General features: G+C 35.3%; 1 protein-coding gene across 1 annotated transcript in view; it reads left to right on the forward strand.

Annotated features, from left to right (window-relative positions):
- The window catches only part of sec24d (SEC24 homolog D, COPII coat complex component), a 42,259-nt gene extending 28,756 nt beyond the window's left edge, over positions 1-13,503 (forward strand). The window contains exons 14-23 of the mRNA XM_088922305.1: positions 900-1,016; positions 1,474-1,644; positions 2,164-2,260; positions 2,541-2,686; positions 3,380-3,518; positions 4,667-4,785; positions 8,684-8,863; positions 9,632-9,823; positions 11,103-11,192; positions 11,589-13,503. Of these exons, the coding sequence (XP_088778431.1) occupies positions 900-1,016; positions 1,474-1,644; positions 2,164-2,260; positions 2,541-2,686; positions 3,380-3,518; positions 4,667-4,785; positions 8,684-8,863; positions 9,632-9,823; positions 11,103-11,192; positions 11,589-11,729 (1,392 nt within the window). The 3' untranslated portion in view covers positions 11,730-13,503. The remainder of the gene's footprint in view (positions 1-899; positions 1,017-1,473; positions 1,645-2,163; positions 2,261-2,540; positions 2,687-3,379; positions 3,519-4,666; positions 4,786-8,683; positions 8,864-9,631; positions 9,824-11,102; positions 11,193-11,588) is intronic.
- Positions 13,504-17,658: the final 4,155 nt, after the last annotated feature.

The raw sequence follows: 17,658 nt of genomic DNA on the forward strand, positions 1-17,658 counted from the left end.
TTGCTTTCTTAATGAGATTTATGTTTTGTTTTAAATTACTAGTGGTTCTTATGGATTCTTTTACAGTTTCGCAATTTACCAGTGCTGGTAAATTGTGAATGTACTGTATAAGATGGAGTTCTTTGTATTTTTACATTTAAATACTTGTTCTGATACTTGTTGTGCTTATGAAATTAATTTATGACTTTATAAATATGTCATAAATTATATTTTTTAATATATAATGATTGTCAGCTATTTTGGAATTTAACAGCACATTACTAAATAATACTTGTTGATTAAATGCCAGTAATTAAACTAAAGAACACACATGCTGTACCTGCATATGCCAACAAACTACACCAGCATTTTTAGCTTCTTTTTCTAAAACTCTAGAATTTTATACTTCATATTTTTTGTTTGTTTTATTTGATTGGGAATAAACCACAAAAGGATGTCTCGGATATAAAAACATGTTTCAGGATTCACCCTGGAAATATTCATGAGTAGATTGTTGGACATAATGTCCTCAGTATGTGACTGGCATCCCATCCAGTTTGTCTCCTTTCTTTGTAAATGTTATCTACTGTACAATGTAAGTCACCAACTCACCAAGACCCTGTATTCGACTGAGTTACTCAAAATGAATGAATAGTAAAGACCATTTCTAACAAAACTGGGTAACAAGGAGTATTAAGTTTTATATGAATCGTATATGGGTCACAAGTGCATAATAACTACACCTGTATTTGGTAAAACTGCCTCAGCACTTTATTTGTGACACATAACTGTCTACACAGGATTTGTAACACTTCCACTATTTTGTAAAGTCTTGCTGTGAGTAGAGCTGAATTTCTGTAAAATCTGAACAAGGCATTCAAGATAGATCAAAGCCAATCCATCTTATTCTCTCCTCTTAGGCAGCAGAATGCAGTGGTAAGCTCTTCATCTTTCACTCGTCCTTACCTACTGCTGAAGCCCCTGGGAAACTGAAGAACAGGGATGACAGGAAGCTTGTGAACACTGAAAAAGAGAAGGTGTGTTTTCATGCGAGTCAACGAGAGTTATTAGAAATAGCTGTGTTTTCCATTAACAATAATCCCTGCACACGGTGACAGACCGATTATAGGAGTATATGAAAAAGGGCAGTAAAAACGCTTGTAGGATTGAGTAACAGGTGCCATATTTTGGTGTATAAAAAATGGTTTATTTAAACTTAATAAATAGCAGATAATATTTCATATTTGCATTCGATTAATTGCAATAATTATAGTTTTGTCCTACGATAGACAGGCTTTCCAGTTTTTCTGGAATAGGCTCCTGTTTTCTGTGACACTCATTAGGAAAATAGGTTTGCTGATGATAGGTGGATGAATTCAATGATGCTATTAAGAAAGTACCAACTTTTTTGATTACCAGTCTCAAACAAAAACTCACTCTATCTTTTAATCTGTCAGAATGAAATACATAAAAAGCTTGCTGCCTGCTCCACAGATTCTGTTCCAGCCTCAGAAGGGTGTTTATGAGCAGCTCACCAAAGAGTGCGTCTCCAGCAGCTGCTGTGTGGATCTGTTCCTCTTCCCCACCCAGTATGTGGATGTGGCCACCCTGGGAGCCATCCCATTACACACCGGAGGGACTCTATACAAATACAGCAATTTCCAGGTAAACTGTTAATATTGTCTGAAAGATGGAGTAAGAAATCATAAAGTGGTTCCAGTCATCACACTACATCAGGTGGATGAACAGCTTATTAATATTCCTACCAATTATTCTTTTGACTGCTGATTTAAGCTCTCACTCTAAACTATAAGAGTGTTCATTCTGAGTTGCAGGTATAGGCAAATAGACTAAATCTTTGACTGCTATATAATTTGAAATACATGTTTACTCAGTATGTGTATATTTACAGGCTTAGGAACTTGTAAGTTATGCTTTGAATCATGCTTTGGTCATTTCTTAGGTTTTGTTACAGAACAATTTATTTTAATGAGTATTTAATTTATTATTGTGCCATTAAATCATGATAATAACATAGGAATTGCATTGTATCTTTGTCTTCTTTTATATCTGCATGGCTGCTCAAAAGTAAAGGTATAAAATATACGTTTTAATTCAAGTATGCAATAAGAGTTACTGTGCTGCCATCTAGTGGGCAAATTCAAATTGCACTTTCTTTCTTAGATCCAGGCTGATGGGGAGCATTTTCTGAGTGACCTAAGAAAAGATGTTGAAAAGCCAATAGGATTTGATGGTATCATGCGCATTAGGACAAGCACAGGTAATGGCCCCTGGATGTACAGTACCTGTGGAATTGTATGTGATTTAATATTGTTGTAATTATTACTTTCAGCAAAATATGAATTGTCTCAGTAAACACTCAGGACTCTTAATACAACTCTAAAACATATATTATGATCCATATTAAGTTTAAACAGATATTTCCACTGAATATTTTTTATGAATGATTGTTAAAAATGCTAAGATGCTTGTAGAAGTGTTTTCTAAAGTGATGTGTTTCTGCTGTCAAATGCTTTCTATGTATGCTTCTGATTTCTTAGGCTTCAGAGCCACTGACTTCTTTGGTGCCATTTATATGAACAACACCACTGATGTGGAGATGGCGGCAGTGGACTGTGACAAAGCAGTCACTGTCGAGTTCAAACATGATGACACACTCAGTGAAGATTCAGGAGCCTTAGTACAGGTATATTATTATATAATATATAATATATAAGACACTGTGTTACAGTTTTGAACACCACAGGTGCTTTTGCTGGGGCTCCCAGGCCTACATTGTGCAAATAAGGAGAGATGAAATCGCATTTCAATCGTGTTTTACTTAATTAATTTTGCTTAAGAGGAACATAGTGAACAATAACGGCAGATTAAAGGCCCGCAAATTATTTTCACCTTCCGTCTACATGTAGAAATCCACCTGTGAATGTAGATGTTTGTACAGTATTTCGTGCTCCTACTTCCACTGTTATTTAGTTGTTATTGAGTAGTTTTTTTGCGTTGTGAAAAGTTAGTCTGAGATTGTAGTGCTGATTTTTTTAAAACAACGGATTAACTGGGGATTCATTCACTGTAACAAAACTGTAACCTCTTCATTTCTTTCTTTTGAAGGGGTAGCTGTTACCATCAAAGGAACTGTAGTGCTATAAATAGTGTACAGCATTTATGATATATATTAAAAAAACAGTTTTGAAAAACATAAAACCGTTGCACCTATAAAACACTAGAACAGTACGTTTTAGCACAAAATCCAGTTAGTAAATAATAGCTGCCTATGAATTTTCAGTTTATAATATTTTTTTAAGTTAAAGCTCCTTTGGGAACCACAGCCAATGGAATTTTATTTGGTGTACAGTATACAGCTATGGTGTTTTTTTTGTAGTGTGCTTTACTGTATACAACAATCGGTGGACAGAGACGACTGCGAATCCATAATTTGAGCCTCAATTGCACCTCACAGTTGGCTGACCTTTACAAAAGCTGTGAGACAGACGCGCTCATTAATTTCTTCGCCAAATCAGGTAACAAAATCTCTGTAGACTAAAGTGCATATTTTCCAGGTCGTTAACAATGTATTTTTACGAAAGAATTTTTCATGGTAGTTTGATGGACTAATTAATCCCTTTTTGCACTTTTATTTCATCACAGTGTGAGTTACAGTATGTGCAATGAGTAATGTGACGGTTCTTTCTGCTAAACGTCCTGTGCTATTTTCTTTGAAATACTCCCTGAAAAGCTGGCAAAAATTCCTTTTAGTTCTTGCTAGGAAGAATGGAGGAGAAAGGGAATATCTTCCCTGAAAGCACATTTGGAAGCTCTCTGAAATGAATAAGCCTGTGCAACACTGACAAACTAACCCTTATTATTTTCTGTTACACAACTAGAATAATAATTTAACATGAAAGACCATCTTACCAGAAAGGAATGAGAATCATGCATAATGCATCTAACAGAATATGGCACAAGTAAAAAAATAGAAAATGCTTCTTTTCCATAATACTGTAGGTTGACATTCTGTAGAAATATCACTTTTAGCACTTTTAAGTATTAGCAATTAGTATTATTGTGAAAACAAATCTCTAGAATTCACAATTAAAATGATCTGGTACATGAATTACTGTGCTTGTTTTTTATATTTATTTAGTTAAAAATATATTTAATTATATTAGTCAAATGGAACACTTTCCTATAAAACTACTTATACTTATATACTACTTATATATAATAATAAATGATAAATGGCACAACTGTGCTTACTGTACACCCCCTGTTTCACCTGTACATGATCTAGATTACAACCTGAACCATCCAACCTATCCTTGCAAATGACAGTACATCAAAATTTAACCTTAAATACCTTAACACTTTAAGTATTGTCACCACAAGTACAGAAATTCCATCTTTTTTTAAGGTTACACAATTAATGAAGGCACCTTTTTGAAAATCTAAATCACATTTGTTTATCTACAAACACATGACTTGAATCCTGAAATCCTTGATTGGGCATGCTTCTGATTTTGGCAGCCTCTGACATTTTGTTACAAGAGCACATTACTGTAATAATAAAGGAAGTGGCAGAGCATACTAGAATCTATCTCTTAAGAGAGCCTTGATACAACTGATTGTATTTTATGCATAACTCTTTCCTTCTTGCACACATTCTCCCAAGCTTACCGTGCCATGCTAAACCAGCCACTGAAGACAGTGAGAGAGATCCTGGTCAGCCAGTCTGCACACATGCTGGCCTGCTATAGGAAATGCTGCGCTAGCCCCTCTGCAGCAAGTCAGGTAAGACGGTAGGGGTATTCCACATCACTTCACTGATTAAGCTCCTGAGTTTAAGCTCCAGAAAGATCTTATGCTGTAACAATTGAAATGACCTGTTTAATATTACGATAAAATATGGATGAGCACCAAAAGAGAACATATATGTACTACATTCCTCTGTTAGTTGGTGGTATCTTTTTTTGGGAAATATGCTGATGCTTATTAATATTTTATGTGATGCCTTATATGAGGTGATTCACACTTTACAACTCAATGAGTTGGAAAGTACTGTATTAACAGTGCACAATCATAGAGGACAGTTGTATTAACAACATAAAGAATTTGTTATTATTAAATATGTCTTCATTGAAGGATAAACAGTAAGAATTGTAATGAAAATGAATGTATGAGCTGTAGATACTGGAGCAGGATTTTGTCAAATCAGCTGTATATGAAGCAGATACAAAAGGTGGATAGGGTTCAAGTTTACGAGGAGTTTTAATGCTGAGCATTACAAACATGATACCAAAGTTAAGCCTTCTCAGAACTTAATAGTCTTTACCTGCAGGTCTCTGGGCACCAGAGATTCTGCTGACAGACTTACTTTTGGATTGCTGTTGTCTGTTGAGTGAATTCAAAACGTAAAGAAAGATGGCTTTCTTACTGTTCAAGACAGTCACTGATGAGTGACACAACCATACGGTATACATATCAAATACATTCATTCTAACAAGGTATGTTAGCCCTTTCACAGTAATGCAAATGAGAGAAATAAGATGAAAAAGCACACATTTGTTTTACTGTAGTTTGCTAAATCAGTAATTACTGTATTTGTGAAATTTCTCACTTTCTCAGAAATTTCCTTTAACAGCTAATAAAACAGTTTCAGGCTACCATATTAGAACGTAAATATTGGTTTGAGTTACCTAGTGCTGTGAATAACAGTAGACAAATTTAGAATTTTAAAATTTACAGTATTGTTCCATAGTATTTTTAAAAACATCCATGCTTTATTTTTTTAATCTACAGTATTAAAAGACAGTCCGTTAAGATAGCTTTAGAAAACCAAGACATATCTTTCAAGCCCATATAAAATGTTTGTGATAAAATAACCAGTTCCTAATAAAGATACAGGTAATGTAAAGATCACTTAAATCTTGTGAATCTTAACAATGCTAACCAACGTATGCCTTTCTTATTAGGTTTCAAAGTGGAAGAAGGACTGTAAAAAAGCCAGTGGTAGACAAGCACTAAGCAGCCTAAACATATGGATTCTCAGAGAGTTAGCTACCCTAGAGGTTGGTTCTGAAGGAAAGGAAATTGTTAACTTCTTTTAATACAGTGGATTAGCAGTAACAGTTAACAGTATTTCAATTGTTAAATGCAATTGGCTCTTCATGAGAGATCAGTTTATTTTGAGGAATTTATGCGTAACTGCATAACCGAAAACTGTCAGATTAGCCATTTTATAAGTCTGTGGATGTCATAATCACGAGGAGCTCTATTGAACATTTGTGGGACAAACTGGAAAGGTGTGTGACAACAAGGGCCAAGAGTCCAATAAACGGACACTTGCCTTTTTTCGATTCAACAAAAGGAATAAAACACAAATCCCGCACGGTCCTGCCAACTGGTGTAAAGTCTGCGTTGCAGATTTGTTGCTTGCATTTTTTTTCACCTCCACTCGCACAGCTAGGCTGGGACTTGCACAGCTAGGCTGGGACTTGCACTGTAGTTGGGACTACCCCCCTGCTGTTTAACGTTGATGTTAATCAGCATAATGTACTGTATTTATCTGTCATGCCTGTTCCATAAAATGTCAGTGCACCTGCTATCAAAATAGCCATTTTGTAATAATCAATAAGTAATGAGTTTATTTAGATGCTCAGGGTATTAGTGTATCATTTGCACTTTACATAATTATTTCCAAATCTATAACTGCTGTGATGCTTTCTGAAATATAAAATTGCAGAAATCTTTTGGCTGAGCAATCTTGCTTGTGCTTAGATAAAATGCATATGCTTATAGAAAATGGATCACTGTAAGAGTTTTAATGGGGTTTCTTTCTGAGGACAATACTTTAGTACTCTCAGGGCCTCCAGATTCCAGGATAACAATCACTATTTTTTTCATTATTAGTTTTGTGCCCATATTGGCTGCATGTAATGGGTAAAAAAAAATCTACTTTCACACATAGATCCGATGTTTTGTATTTTAATTCCATTCAGTATTTTAGTACAGGATGAGATTTACATCCAGTACCTCTCATTTCAAAGGCATATTGGTTGTAATGTTAGTAACATTGTTGAGTTTCCAACTACAGTATATACTGTACCATCTACTGTATGTACTTCTACATACTACTTATCTGACCCAGTATACAGCATGTCAGCTAAATGTTACTCCAAATTCAAGCACTGAGCAGGGGAAAGAATGTTCAAATTGCAATCTTCCCGTTGATCGTCTCCCATCTATGAAAACGTGCCATCTATAATTGTTTTTCCACTCAAGATTTAGTTGTTTGAGCAATACAAATACTGTGTGCATGTTTACATAAACTTACAATAACATGCTGCAGGCTGTGCTTCATACTGTAATTGTTATTGCATCAGTAAATAGAGGCTATTTAGTTTGATTGCCACTTATGTATGAATTTGTGCAAATGTATGAACAGATTGCATTTTGTTTGGTTTGGTTTTATTGCCTTAAAATAAGCTTACTTGGAATGAGTCCTCAGGTTTTCTTTCTTTTGTCTCAGAATCTTTTCAGCTCAAATATAAATGAACCGTCTCAAGTAGAAATGCATTTTTCATATTGATTTGTATTCTGATTTATGTTTCTGAATTTATGCTTTGAGCACTACGGTTTGAGGCATGGTATTTCTTTTGTGAGGAATATTTGTTTTACTTTTATATTTAAAATTTAATTTCTCATCAGTCCTTTGTGGAGAGGCCTTAGGGTTCTGTCTCACAGACCTTTGTGTTGTACCTTTATCATGAAGAAAGTCATTGATCATCTAGGTTGATCTACAGTACATGCTTCTGAATCAGAGAAACCAAATCGATTTGTACATGTTGAGCATCAAGAGAAATATACTGTATCACTTATAACTGCAACAGATTTACAAAGTTATTGTCAGGCTATTGTTATAGGTTATAAAAGTGTAAACTTTTGTACCTGGTACTGTATGTTGACACCATATTCAACAGATATGACTGGAAAATTCATTGTGTCGTGCCCGTTCTCGTCTCACAAGAAAGTCATTAATAAGAGCAGCCCAAAGATGTGCAGAACATTATCACATCGGGATGAGTCCATAGGAAGGGCAGCTAGTGAGGTCACAGGACGTGATCAATTTAGCATTGTCCAAGCAGGTTGTCATCTATCAATGCAGTTGGAGTGCTTTTTGACACTGCGGTAAATATCAGCACAGTTGGAACTCCCCATTGATCGCAGCAGTTAGCATGTTGTTATGCACATCTGTGTCATACTTACTGCTAAGAGGGTGGTCTTTTCAGATTTTTCAGTCAAGCCCACTTTTGGTGATGGTTCAACAAACCAATGCCACAAAAAGGTGGTGTGCTGTTACTAAGCGGAGAATATGAATTCCTTTCTTTGTGTACGTTAGCATATTTTTTTCCACAAGGTTAAAGTCACCTCATCACTTGTACTGTATATAATCAGCTTCTTCACTAAAGATCCAGTTTAGTGCCTGTGCAAACGTCTGAGTCACTTGAGTGTATCAGGGTCAGAAATAGCTTATCGATCAAAATGGGCCAAAATTTCACAATGTTTCTTTTAATGCTCAAGATGTATAGTATGCTTTTACTCTTCCAGCACGGTCATTTCCATGACATAGTTTTTAAACATTACGTTTTGTTAAATTAATGGACCCTGCACTGCCTTCGATTCTTCACAGCTGATCCTACCAGATGCAATGAAGATCTTCCCAGTGTACATGAATGGGCTGATGAAGAGCTCTGCCCTTGTAGGAAGCCCTGAGCTCTCAACTGATGAAAGAGCTCATCACAGACAGCTGGTCATGTCCATGGATGTGGCAGATACCCAGGTCTACTTCTACCCGAGACTCATGCCCGTTGTGAGTAAATGGTCTTTACAACTATACACTTTCCAAATTGACGGAACAGGCTCTGCTTGCTGGCAGACATTAGCTTGTTACCCTTTTCATTATAATTATATTTGTCTTCTGCAGGGTCAGGTAGGCCATTCACCATGGCCTTCTGGGTAATGTGATTTCAGACAAGAGCCTCCATCTGCTGCCCTTCTACAATATTTACTAGGCTTCCCTGTTTAAAGTGTTTTCACAGTTTCAAATACACAGAGAAGCGTCATTCTATAAAGCTGAGAGACTAAATGCAAGATAACTCTTCTGTCCTTTTATCATTCATAAATAATTGAATATATTGCTAACAAATGGAAATAATTTTCAAAGTTTTTAGCAAAAATAAAATTGATACAAATACAACAAAACTGTTACAACTGTTACAGTAGGAACATGTTTTAATTACGTGGTCTACTGTATCCTTTTTTAATTTAAAATCAGTGAGTTAAATACAGCTATTTTATCATCTTAGAAGTGATTGTATGATAATGATCTCTGTTATGCACTGTAATTAGATTAAATTAAATCTGCTTATAATTACCAAGTGTGGAAGCCGTTATGTTTTTTTTTTAATCTTTTAGAAATTCATAAAACACTCCATATTGCACAACAGTCTCTCTTAGTTTTTTTTAATGTGCTTGCTTCTAAACTGCCATCTTAAAATTATTTAAATTAATTGATATAATTGTGAGATAATGTCCTTTTTGTAAGAAATGCCATATAAATGTGTTGTTATTTGGCCAGCACAATGTGGATGTGAGCAGTGATGTGATGCCCTCTCCTGTGCGCTGCTCAGAAGAGCGACTGTCTGATGGAGGCATTTTTCTGCTGGAGAATGGACAGAACATGTTCCTGTGGCTGGGCCAGTCCTGTCCTCCAGAGCTCATCCAGAGCATTTTCAACGTGCCATCATTTGCACACATCGGCACAGAAGCGGTAAGACATCAAGTCTTTGTTGAGAAGATGGCAGGGGAGAAATGATATTGTCAAGTCTTAAGGACAGCATTGGGTGTCACACTGGCTAATACTGCTGGCTGGTCCTAACATTTGAGTCCCAGGTTTATTTGGAGCTACCGTGGTTTATTCCAATGGCATCTCCATTTTTACATCTAAAGTATCAACTTTCCCCTTGAAGATTGTATGCATTTGCTACCGATTAATGATCAGGCAATCATTAAAAATAATTTTCTAAGTATTTTGAGTAATTACCTATTGAGTTGCTTATAAAACACCACCTTTCCCTTTACCAAGATATAACCATTCACAAATTAAACATACAAGTTAAAAATCAAAGAGTTTGTTGTATTTGTTGGGAACACATTTCTATGTAATACTATTTGGTTTAGGCAAATTGCACTGATTGCTGCAGTCTGTATATCTTTCAGGAAACTAAAAGCTATTGGCACCTCCAATATTATTGTTTGAATAAAATTGATATGCGAAAAGATGTATTTTTTATGGAAGTATGACCTATTCTCTCTGATTTTGAAAGATCATATAACAAGATAAGCTGAATGCATGATAAATATATTTATAAAGAGAAATGAAATGTAATACAAAAGTGGAAATTAACCAAGACCTTATCCGTCTAGTGATAAGGTTTAAATGGCACATGATATTCCAGCTGACAGAAACATACACAATATGTAGATTGGGATCTCCGAGTGTGCATTAAAAAATATTTTATGTCCTGTTTAGAGTTTTGCAGATATGTTATTACCTTGGCAATTTTTACAAACTTTTGCCCTTTCTGGCAGCATTTATATACAAAATGATGAAGTATACAGTAGTACCCATTTAAATTAATTGCTGCTGCTAGTATGCTGTACCACTTTTGACACTAGATACTGAATTTTAAGATATATACATTTTACTAGAATTAAAGTAATATGTTGAGTCAGAGGTTTTTTTAAAAAGCTAACATTAAATAGATATAAATAAGTATAAAAGGCTTCAGGCCAACATGTTACTGGTACTTGTATACTGTATTTAAATTATTTATATAAAATGTGTCATGTACTGTAAATCCCATGTTCCCTGTGCAGTTAAATTTATAAAACCATTTATATATGGTTTAGAAAACCATTAATTGTTATTTAGCTTTGTGTATCTTAAAATATTGTTAAAGACACTTTTAACATAATTAGTGTAATAAAGATTATTGCACTTGAAATGGCTCTTGGTAAGTACAGTAAACCTATTTTGTATTTTTCAGAATTCATTACCGGAGCTAGATAATCCCTACTCTAAGAAGCTCAGGTTCATTATTGACTGCATCACCCAGCAAAGGCCTCATTCAATGAAGGTATGGAAATTATTTTAATTAATTACTTCATTATGGTAAAGTCTGTTAATAAGTAGTAAACATGGCCCTGGATTTTTTTCATATTTTCTTGTTGAACTTTTTCCATTTTTTTTTCCATGGATTAAGAAATCTTCATTCAAGGGCATGATCAGAATATAGCGCAGTGTGCATGAAGAAGATAATTTCTTTTTTGCTGTAAATACTTCTTTTGTTTTTAAAAAATGTAACATACTGTACAATTTTAAAATGTTTGTATGTTATTGATCTTTTTGTATTTTGTGTTTTTGTATTTTCATTTACATTTGGAAGACCTCATGCAAATGAGAACTGAGCTTGATGGAAGGGCAAAAAAACCTTAGTTCATGTTAATATGAGCTTTAACATCTTCTTTTGCAGCTTGTCATAGTTAAGCAGAAAGATAAACCAGAGATGCTTTTCCGTCAGTTCCTTGTAGAAGACAAAGGTTTACATGGAGGAGCTTCATATATGGATTTCCTGTGCTACGTACACCGAGAGATCAGACAGCTTCTTACCTAACAACTGAAAACTGTGTCCCGTTATTGGCCACTTTTGAAACGCATTGATGTTTCAGTCCTGCGAAACAGGTGTACTGTCGTTCTCTGAAGTTTCATTCACAAATTTAGCCTACCACTTACCACACTACAGCTGTCAGTAACAACTTTTATCTTTGAATTGACCAAATACTTAAATAATTGATTAGATTCATAGAACGTTTCATCTCAATGTGTCCACTAAAAACTAGCAAATCCACACTTATGAAGTCTTTTTGTTGAATACTAAAATTATAAACTTTTACAATGCAGTTATTCTCTGCAGAATTGCTAAATATGTGATATTAACATGGTTTCATTTTTCTAAACGGATCAGTAAATATATAATTATAATTTAATACACTTGTCTTGACATGGTTTGTTTATTGAAATGTATTTTAGAAAATATGTAACACTCACAACTTCGTTGACAGTCTTTGAATGGTAAATGTTTTGTAAAACAACTTGCAGAGTAACAAGGAGATTTCTACAGACAGGTGTCTTTTTGTGAGTGTGAATTCTAACACCTAATAATTCTCAAGAAAAATGTTAACTTCTGATTCAGAAAACAGTTATCCATTCTGTGTATGTCATATGTATGAATTTTATTTAATGCCAGATTATTTCATTTTTAGTTTTAAACTTAGAAGGCGAGGCCTTTGAATTCCATTTCTGTGTTCTTATTTTGTTTTTATGTAACATTAGTCTTCATTTAAATGTGTTTTCTTCTCTAGGAGATGATCTTTCTTGATTTACTCCATTAGCTCTTCTTCTTAGTACCTTTTTTCTTTGTTGTATGTGAACAAAATTATTATTTACAAACTAGTGGGTCCAGTGCAGCATTTCCTGCAAGCATTTCTCTTGTGGGTATGAATAACTTCTACTCCTCCATAAACGTACTGTAAGCTGTTCCCAGTCCATGATAACAAGACCCATCGAAAAAAAGAAATGTGCTATGGTGATACCTTTCCTGTTTCAATTAAACCAGAACAAAGGTAACTCTTCAAAGCATTCCAGATATTCAATAAAAACCTAAATACTTAAAAAAATAAATTAATAATTAGAAAGCATCTAAAAATAGCATTGAAAATGAACTTCCTCTGCTTTTGATTTTTTTAAATGCAAAAAACATGCAAACATATAGAAATGTGTAACCAGAATCATTTTTTCCTGTTGACCTTAAATCTTTTTTACCATCTAATAGTGTGCTGTATACATACATATGGTACATTTAAAAATGAAAACATTCTTTTGTGTAGCAGTATAATTTGCTCTGCCATTATTGCACATGGCTATGTGAAACGTTACAAGAACATTTTTGGAGTACTAAATTGTACAATAATGGTTTATTATGCACATTTGTTCTTACAGTAGATCTACAGTAAAAGAATTCTGCTTGTATTTGGTTTGCCTTTAATATCTGCCTTACTGAATTGTGGTTAGAATATTATATGCATAAAAGTATATTTTGTTAAGAATCTGGTATTAAAACAGTAAGAAAATGTTTTGTATGCATATATGTCTCAGGTAATGTGTGTATAACCTATCTGTAATGAATGAGTGAAACAGTTATCCTTAGAGAACAGAAGCACAGCGTTTTGTAACAATTTGTGGGATCTTTACAAATTGGCAACATCTTTGCATGTGTTGGGCAGGTTCAGATTTTGGGGGGCAGTTTGCGCAGTGTACTTTTTCAGTTTCAAGTCTTTATAACCAGTTTTGATTAAATTGCAATCTGTCAAATAAATTCAGAAATAGAACGTTCTTTGTCTGTTCTGTCTGAAAAACCTTCAAATCACAAAATGACTAATTTTAAATTGCAGTACAAAGTAGAGACAGATATATTGCTGCTGTACATACTGTTCATTGATCTATGGATGTCTCACCAACAAAGTATTTTTTCCAAAAATTCTCAGGACTAGCCGCAGCAGGTTTTTCACAGAGCATTCTTGGGGAAAAATGGTGTTTAGGCTTATTATGAGCATAGACAAGAAACATTTTTCTTGAATGGTCTTTTCCTTTGTTGGTTCTGCAGTTGGTCTGGTGTTGGGAATGAAGCCTGGACACTAGGTGGTAGTAAATCTTCAGTATTATTGGCTGGTCTGAAGCAGGGTTCTTCCAAACTGCATCAAAGAATGCCACAGCATATGCATCTGAAGAGCTGGGAGAAGTTGTTGAATTGTTATATTTAAGATGATCTACTGTAGGTCATTAGAATCCCAACTGAATTTAAAACCTGCACACACAGACCGTCCAGGACAGAGATTTGAGACCCCTGGTGTACAATTATTATTAAAAGGTTAAAGCACAGTGTATTTGTTAGTAGTTATATGCAACTGCTTTTCACCATATCATTAACATTGTTTAATAGTAACAAATGCCACAATTCCAAATCCGTTTGAAAGCACTATTTGCTCTATTGGCAACATCAGTGCATGTTAGTGAGACCGGAGGATTTTTTGCAACTATTACAGTATATCCAATTATCTTTTACTAGTTCTGAAACATGATACTCTGTTGTCAAAGTCAATACACTGACATCTTTTAAGAATTGAGGTCCTTGGGTCAGTTATTAGCAACTAAACAGTTTAGATGGGCTGAATGGCCTGGTCTCTTTTGTACCTTTTCCTTAACATAGACAAAGTCCCTTCAGTGTCCAACATCTGAAGTCCAGTGCCTAAGGTAAATTGTAAATGTGTAACCCATTCTGTCTTGTGTCGTCTTCATACTTCTTCACCTGCTGTCCTGCTGTTCTTGTCTATTTTTGTGCACCTCATTTGCACCTCATGATTATATCACGTCTTAGGCACCCTCTGGAAATTCTAGCCTCAGAGCAAATAACAATTACAGTAGCAAATTGCAGCAAATAACAATTACAGTCTTATAAGATGTCTAGTAATCTGGTCTCCAGACTGAGCGACTACTTTTGTACACTGCTTATCTGCTGAAATGTCTCAGCTGTCTAAGTATCAAGTGATATACTTTTCTTAATTAAACACAGTGGATAAGACAATGAAACCCCTGCATATTCATATACTGCCTCGTGTCATTACCCATTTTATTAAAATACAAGCACTCAACAATATTAAACTAGAAAACTGAGCAGTTTTAAAGGCTTCCAAGGAAGCTCAAGTCTAAGTTGCAGAATGAACAGCTGCGGACACACATCACTGTTGCAATCCACATTTAGAAGAAAAAGTGGTGGTGGGGAATATGGGCCGTTTCAACAAGACCTCTTATCGTGTAATATTGCTTTTGTATAGATGATGTTATGTGGTGTTTGTGAAGTGTTGCTAAAACCTGTGAAGTGCAAGTGCAAAGCATTTAGGAGTATGATGAGTATATGTACTTAAACTAGTTTCAAAAGTGATGATTTTTTAAAAACACCTAGTTTTTGCAAACATTTCAAAATAATGGCCAAAGCGTACAATCTTTCATAGGCATTTTCACAATTCACGTACAGTATGTCTTTAAAATCGTGAAGGTTCGTGAGTTTGTGCAGAACAATAACAATAAAGCTACAATCCTAGTAATAACAATAGGCCACTTTCATTGCTCGGAAGCCTAATAAGTCTGTTTCCTTAGGATTACCCATTAGTAAATACTGGATGTCTGCTACCAAGCTCTCAAACTCAATTCCCGGAGAACCACAGGGACAGTAAGGACATTATCCAGACTTTTTATTTGAAGACTTTGGGATTCATTGTCCATATGATCACATTTTATATGATTGTTATCATTGATTTTAAACACGGCTCTTTTTAATAGTATATTATTAGGTTTTTTTGAAGGAGATCTGGTGCACAAAATGCAAACAATTAGAAATAGTTAAATCTCGGTAACAAAGTAAATTATTCAACGGTATCACAAAATTTTAAAAATTCCAAATTAAGCACAAAATCCTTCACTTTGTGAAAGTACTGTATAGTCGCCATGTCACAAACCCCTGGTCTTGCCACAGGCAAGAGTGAAAGTTTGTATGAGTTGTGATGTGAAGTAAAGCTTCCTGCTCATTAGTCAGTGTAATGACTAATCTAATGAGATGTATGAACGAATAAGTATAGGTTGTGCAGCGGACTTCACATAGGTAATGTTCCAATGTGACCTGCATGCAGAGTTATTAAGTAAGTTGTATTTGTTGGCAAAACCATCTTGAAATTGAGTGCAATAATTCTATTGCTTGTTTACAAATTAATAGGGCCGCTACACCTCACCAGAAGTTTTCTTGCCTCATTCTGAATCACAGAACATACCTGGAAATTTTGTCTTATTTTGTGATGTAAATTGGAGGTTTTAGGTGTTACTGTGTACATTTGACTTTTATTGTGGTTTGAAATTCACTCATCACTACCCATTCTTTCTAACCCTGAAATATAAAAATATCATTGCAGTTCCCTTTTAATACTTGTGGATTGGAAATACACTCATACCCCGCTATAAGAACGTTCAGTATATGGATTTTCGCTAACCTGAACATGAAGAATTTATACCTTGTAATTTGTTTTAAGAACGAAATTTCGCTAAACTGAACTTTGAAGTTTTGGCCGATTTTGGCCAAGACCCTTCCGTGAACATCTAAGTTCAGCGCCAACAGCTTTGTTTCTGCGTGAATCCAAGATATTAAGGACGCCGAGAGGCAGCAGTGCTTTATTTACGATCACACAGAAGTGTGTTTTTTGTGTGTTTGTTTTGTAGTTTCTGTTCATTATGGTGTTTTAAGGAAGAGAAAAAGATTATTTTTGAGTAATAGTCTACAACAGTATGTACATCGTTCTAGCCCAGGGGTGGGGAACGTCCGCCCCGCGGGCCATATAAAGCCCGCAAAATCATTTGGTCTGGCCCTGCCAAGGCAACCGCAGGCGTAGAGCTTGGCGATAATTGGATAACGGTAATTATCGCGATATAATTTTCCTCGATATAATTTTAACAAAAGTTTGATAAATGTTCTTGCTTTGCACATGATACGTGCATGCGCACAAAATACTGCGCGAGTGCGCGTGCGTGTTGCAGACCGGGCAGCTAACAGATTTGTTTAATGTTTCTGCTGTTTGGCAAGTGTTGTGTTCTTAAAATAAAGAGTTGTTTAATTTACCAATTAACTGTCTGGTTTCTTCAACTTTCACTCAGGAGAAAAAAATCTGCCTTTAAACTTGAAAGAAATAATGATCTGACATTTATCATGATAATTATCGATATCGACTGATATGAAAATTTTTATCGTGATAATGTTTTTGGCCATATCGCCCAGCCCTACGCAAGCGGAACTCGAAATTCAATAAATCTAGGAGCTTTTTTCATAGCAGCATAAATTTATATTAAGTGAATCATAATAATAACGTAAATTTTGAGGGACAAGCAAGGAACGTCCATTACGGGATAGACAGGACACATACGAGTACATGACGGGACAGACACGCATGCTTCTCGTCGGCTGCCCGTGGCCCGTCTGCCTGTATTGCGGTGACTCAGAGGACAGTCAGCGCCAGGCAGGCTGGGAGTGTACACGTTGCAAAAGTGTTAACACACTGTGTTTTACGAACTGCGGGATGAAGGGAAAACCTGTCAGGGAACTCAATGATAGCAAGTGGCTGTTTGATCGACTGCGCTCCAGACTGACCGACGCAAACCTGGAAAAGCAGTTGCGAGTAGCAACATCATCAATACCAGCTAACATCACACGCCTCACCAAAGAGAAGCAGTTCTAGCCGTCACATTAGGGGTGAGTTAATTAAATGTTTGACCAAATATAGCAGGCTAATTTTTAAATTGATAATTTTGTATGGCCCGCGAATGATGTTATAAATATCCAAATTGCCCTTGGCAGAAAAAAGGTTCCCCACAACTGTTCTAGCCGATCACTTGGATGGCAATCTATTACAAAAGCATGAAAAATGTAAATTTGATATCATATTATT

Source organism: Atractosteus spatula, chromosome 1 (assembly GCF_055471065.1).
Source record: "Atractosteus spatula isolate fAtrSpa1 chromosome 1, fAtrSpa1.hap1, whole genome shotgun sequence".
Taxonomy (NCBI): domain Eukaryota; kingdom Metazoa; phylum Chordata; class Actinopteri; order Semionotiformes; family Lepisosteidae; genus Atractosteus; species Atractosteus spatula.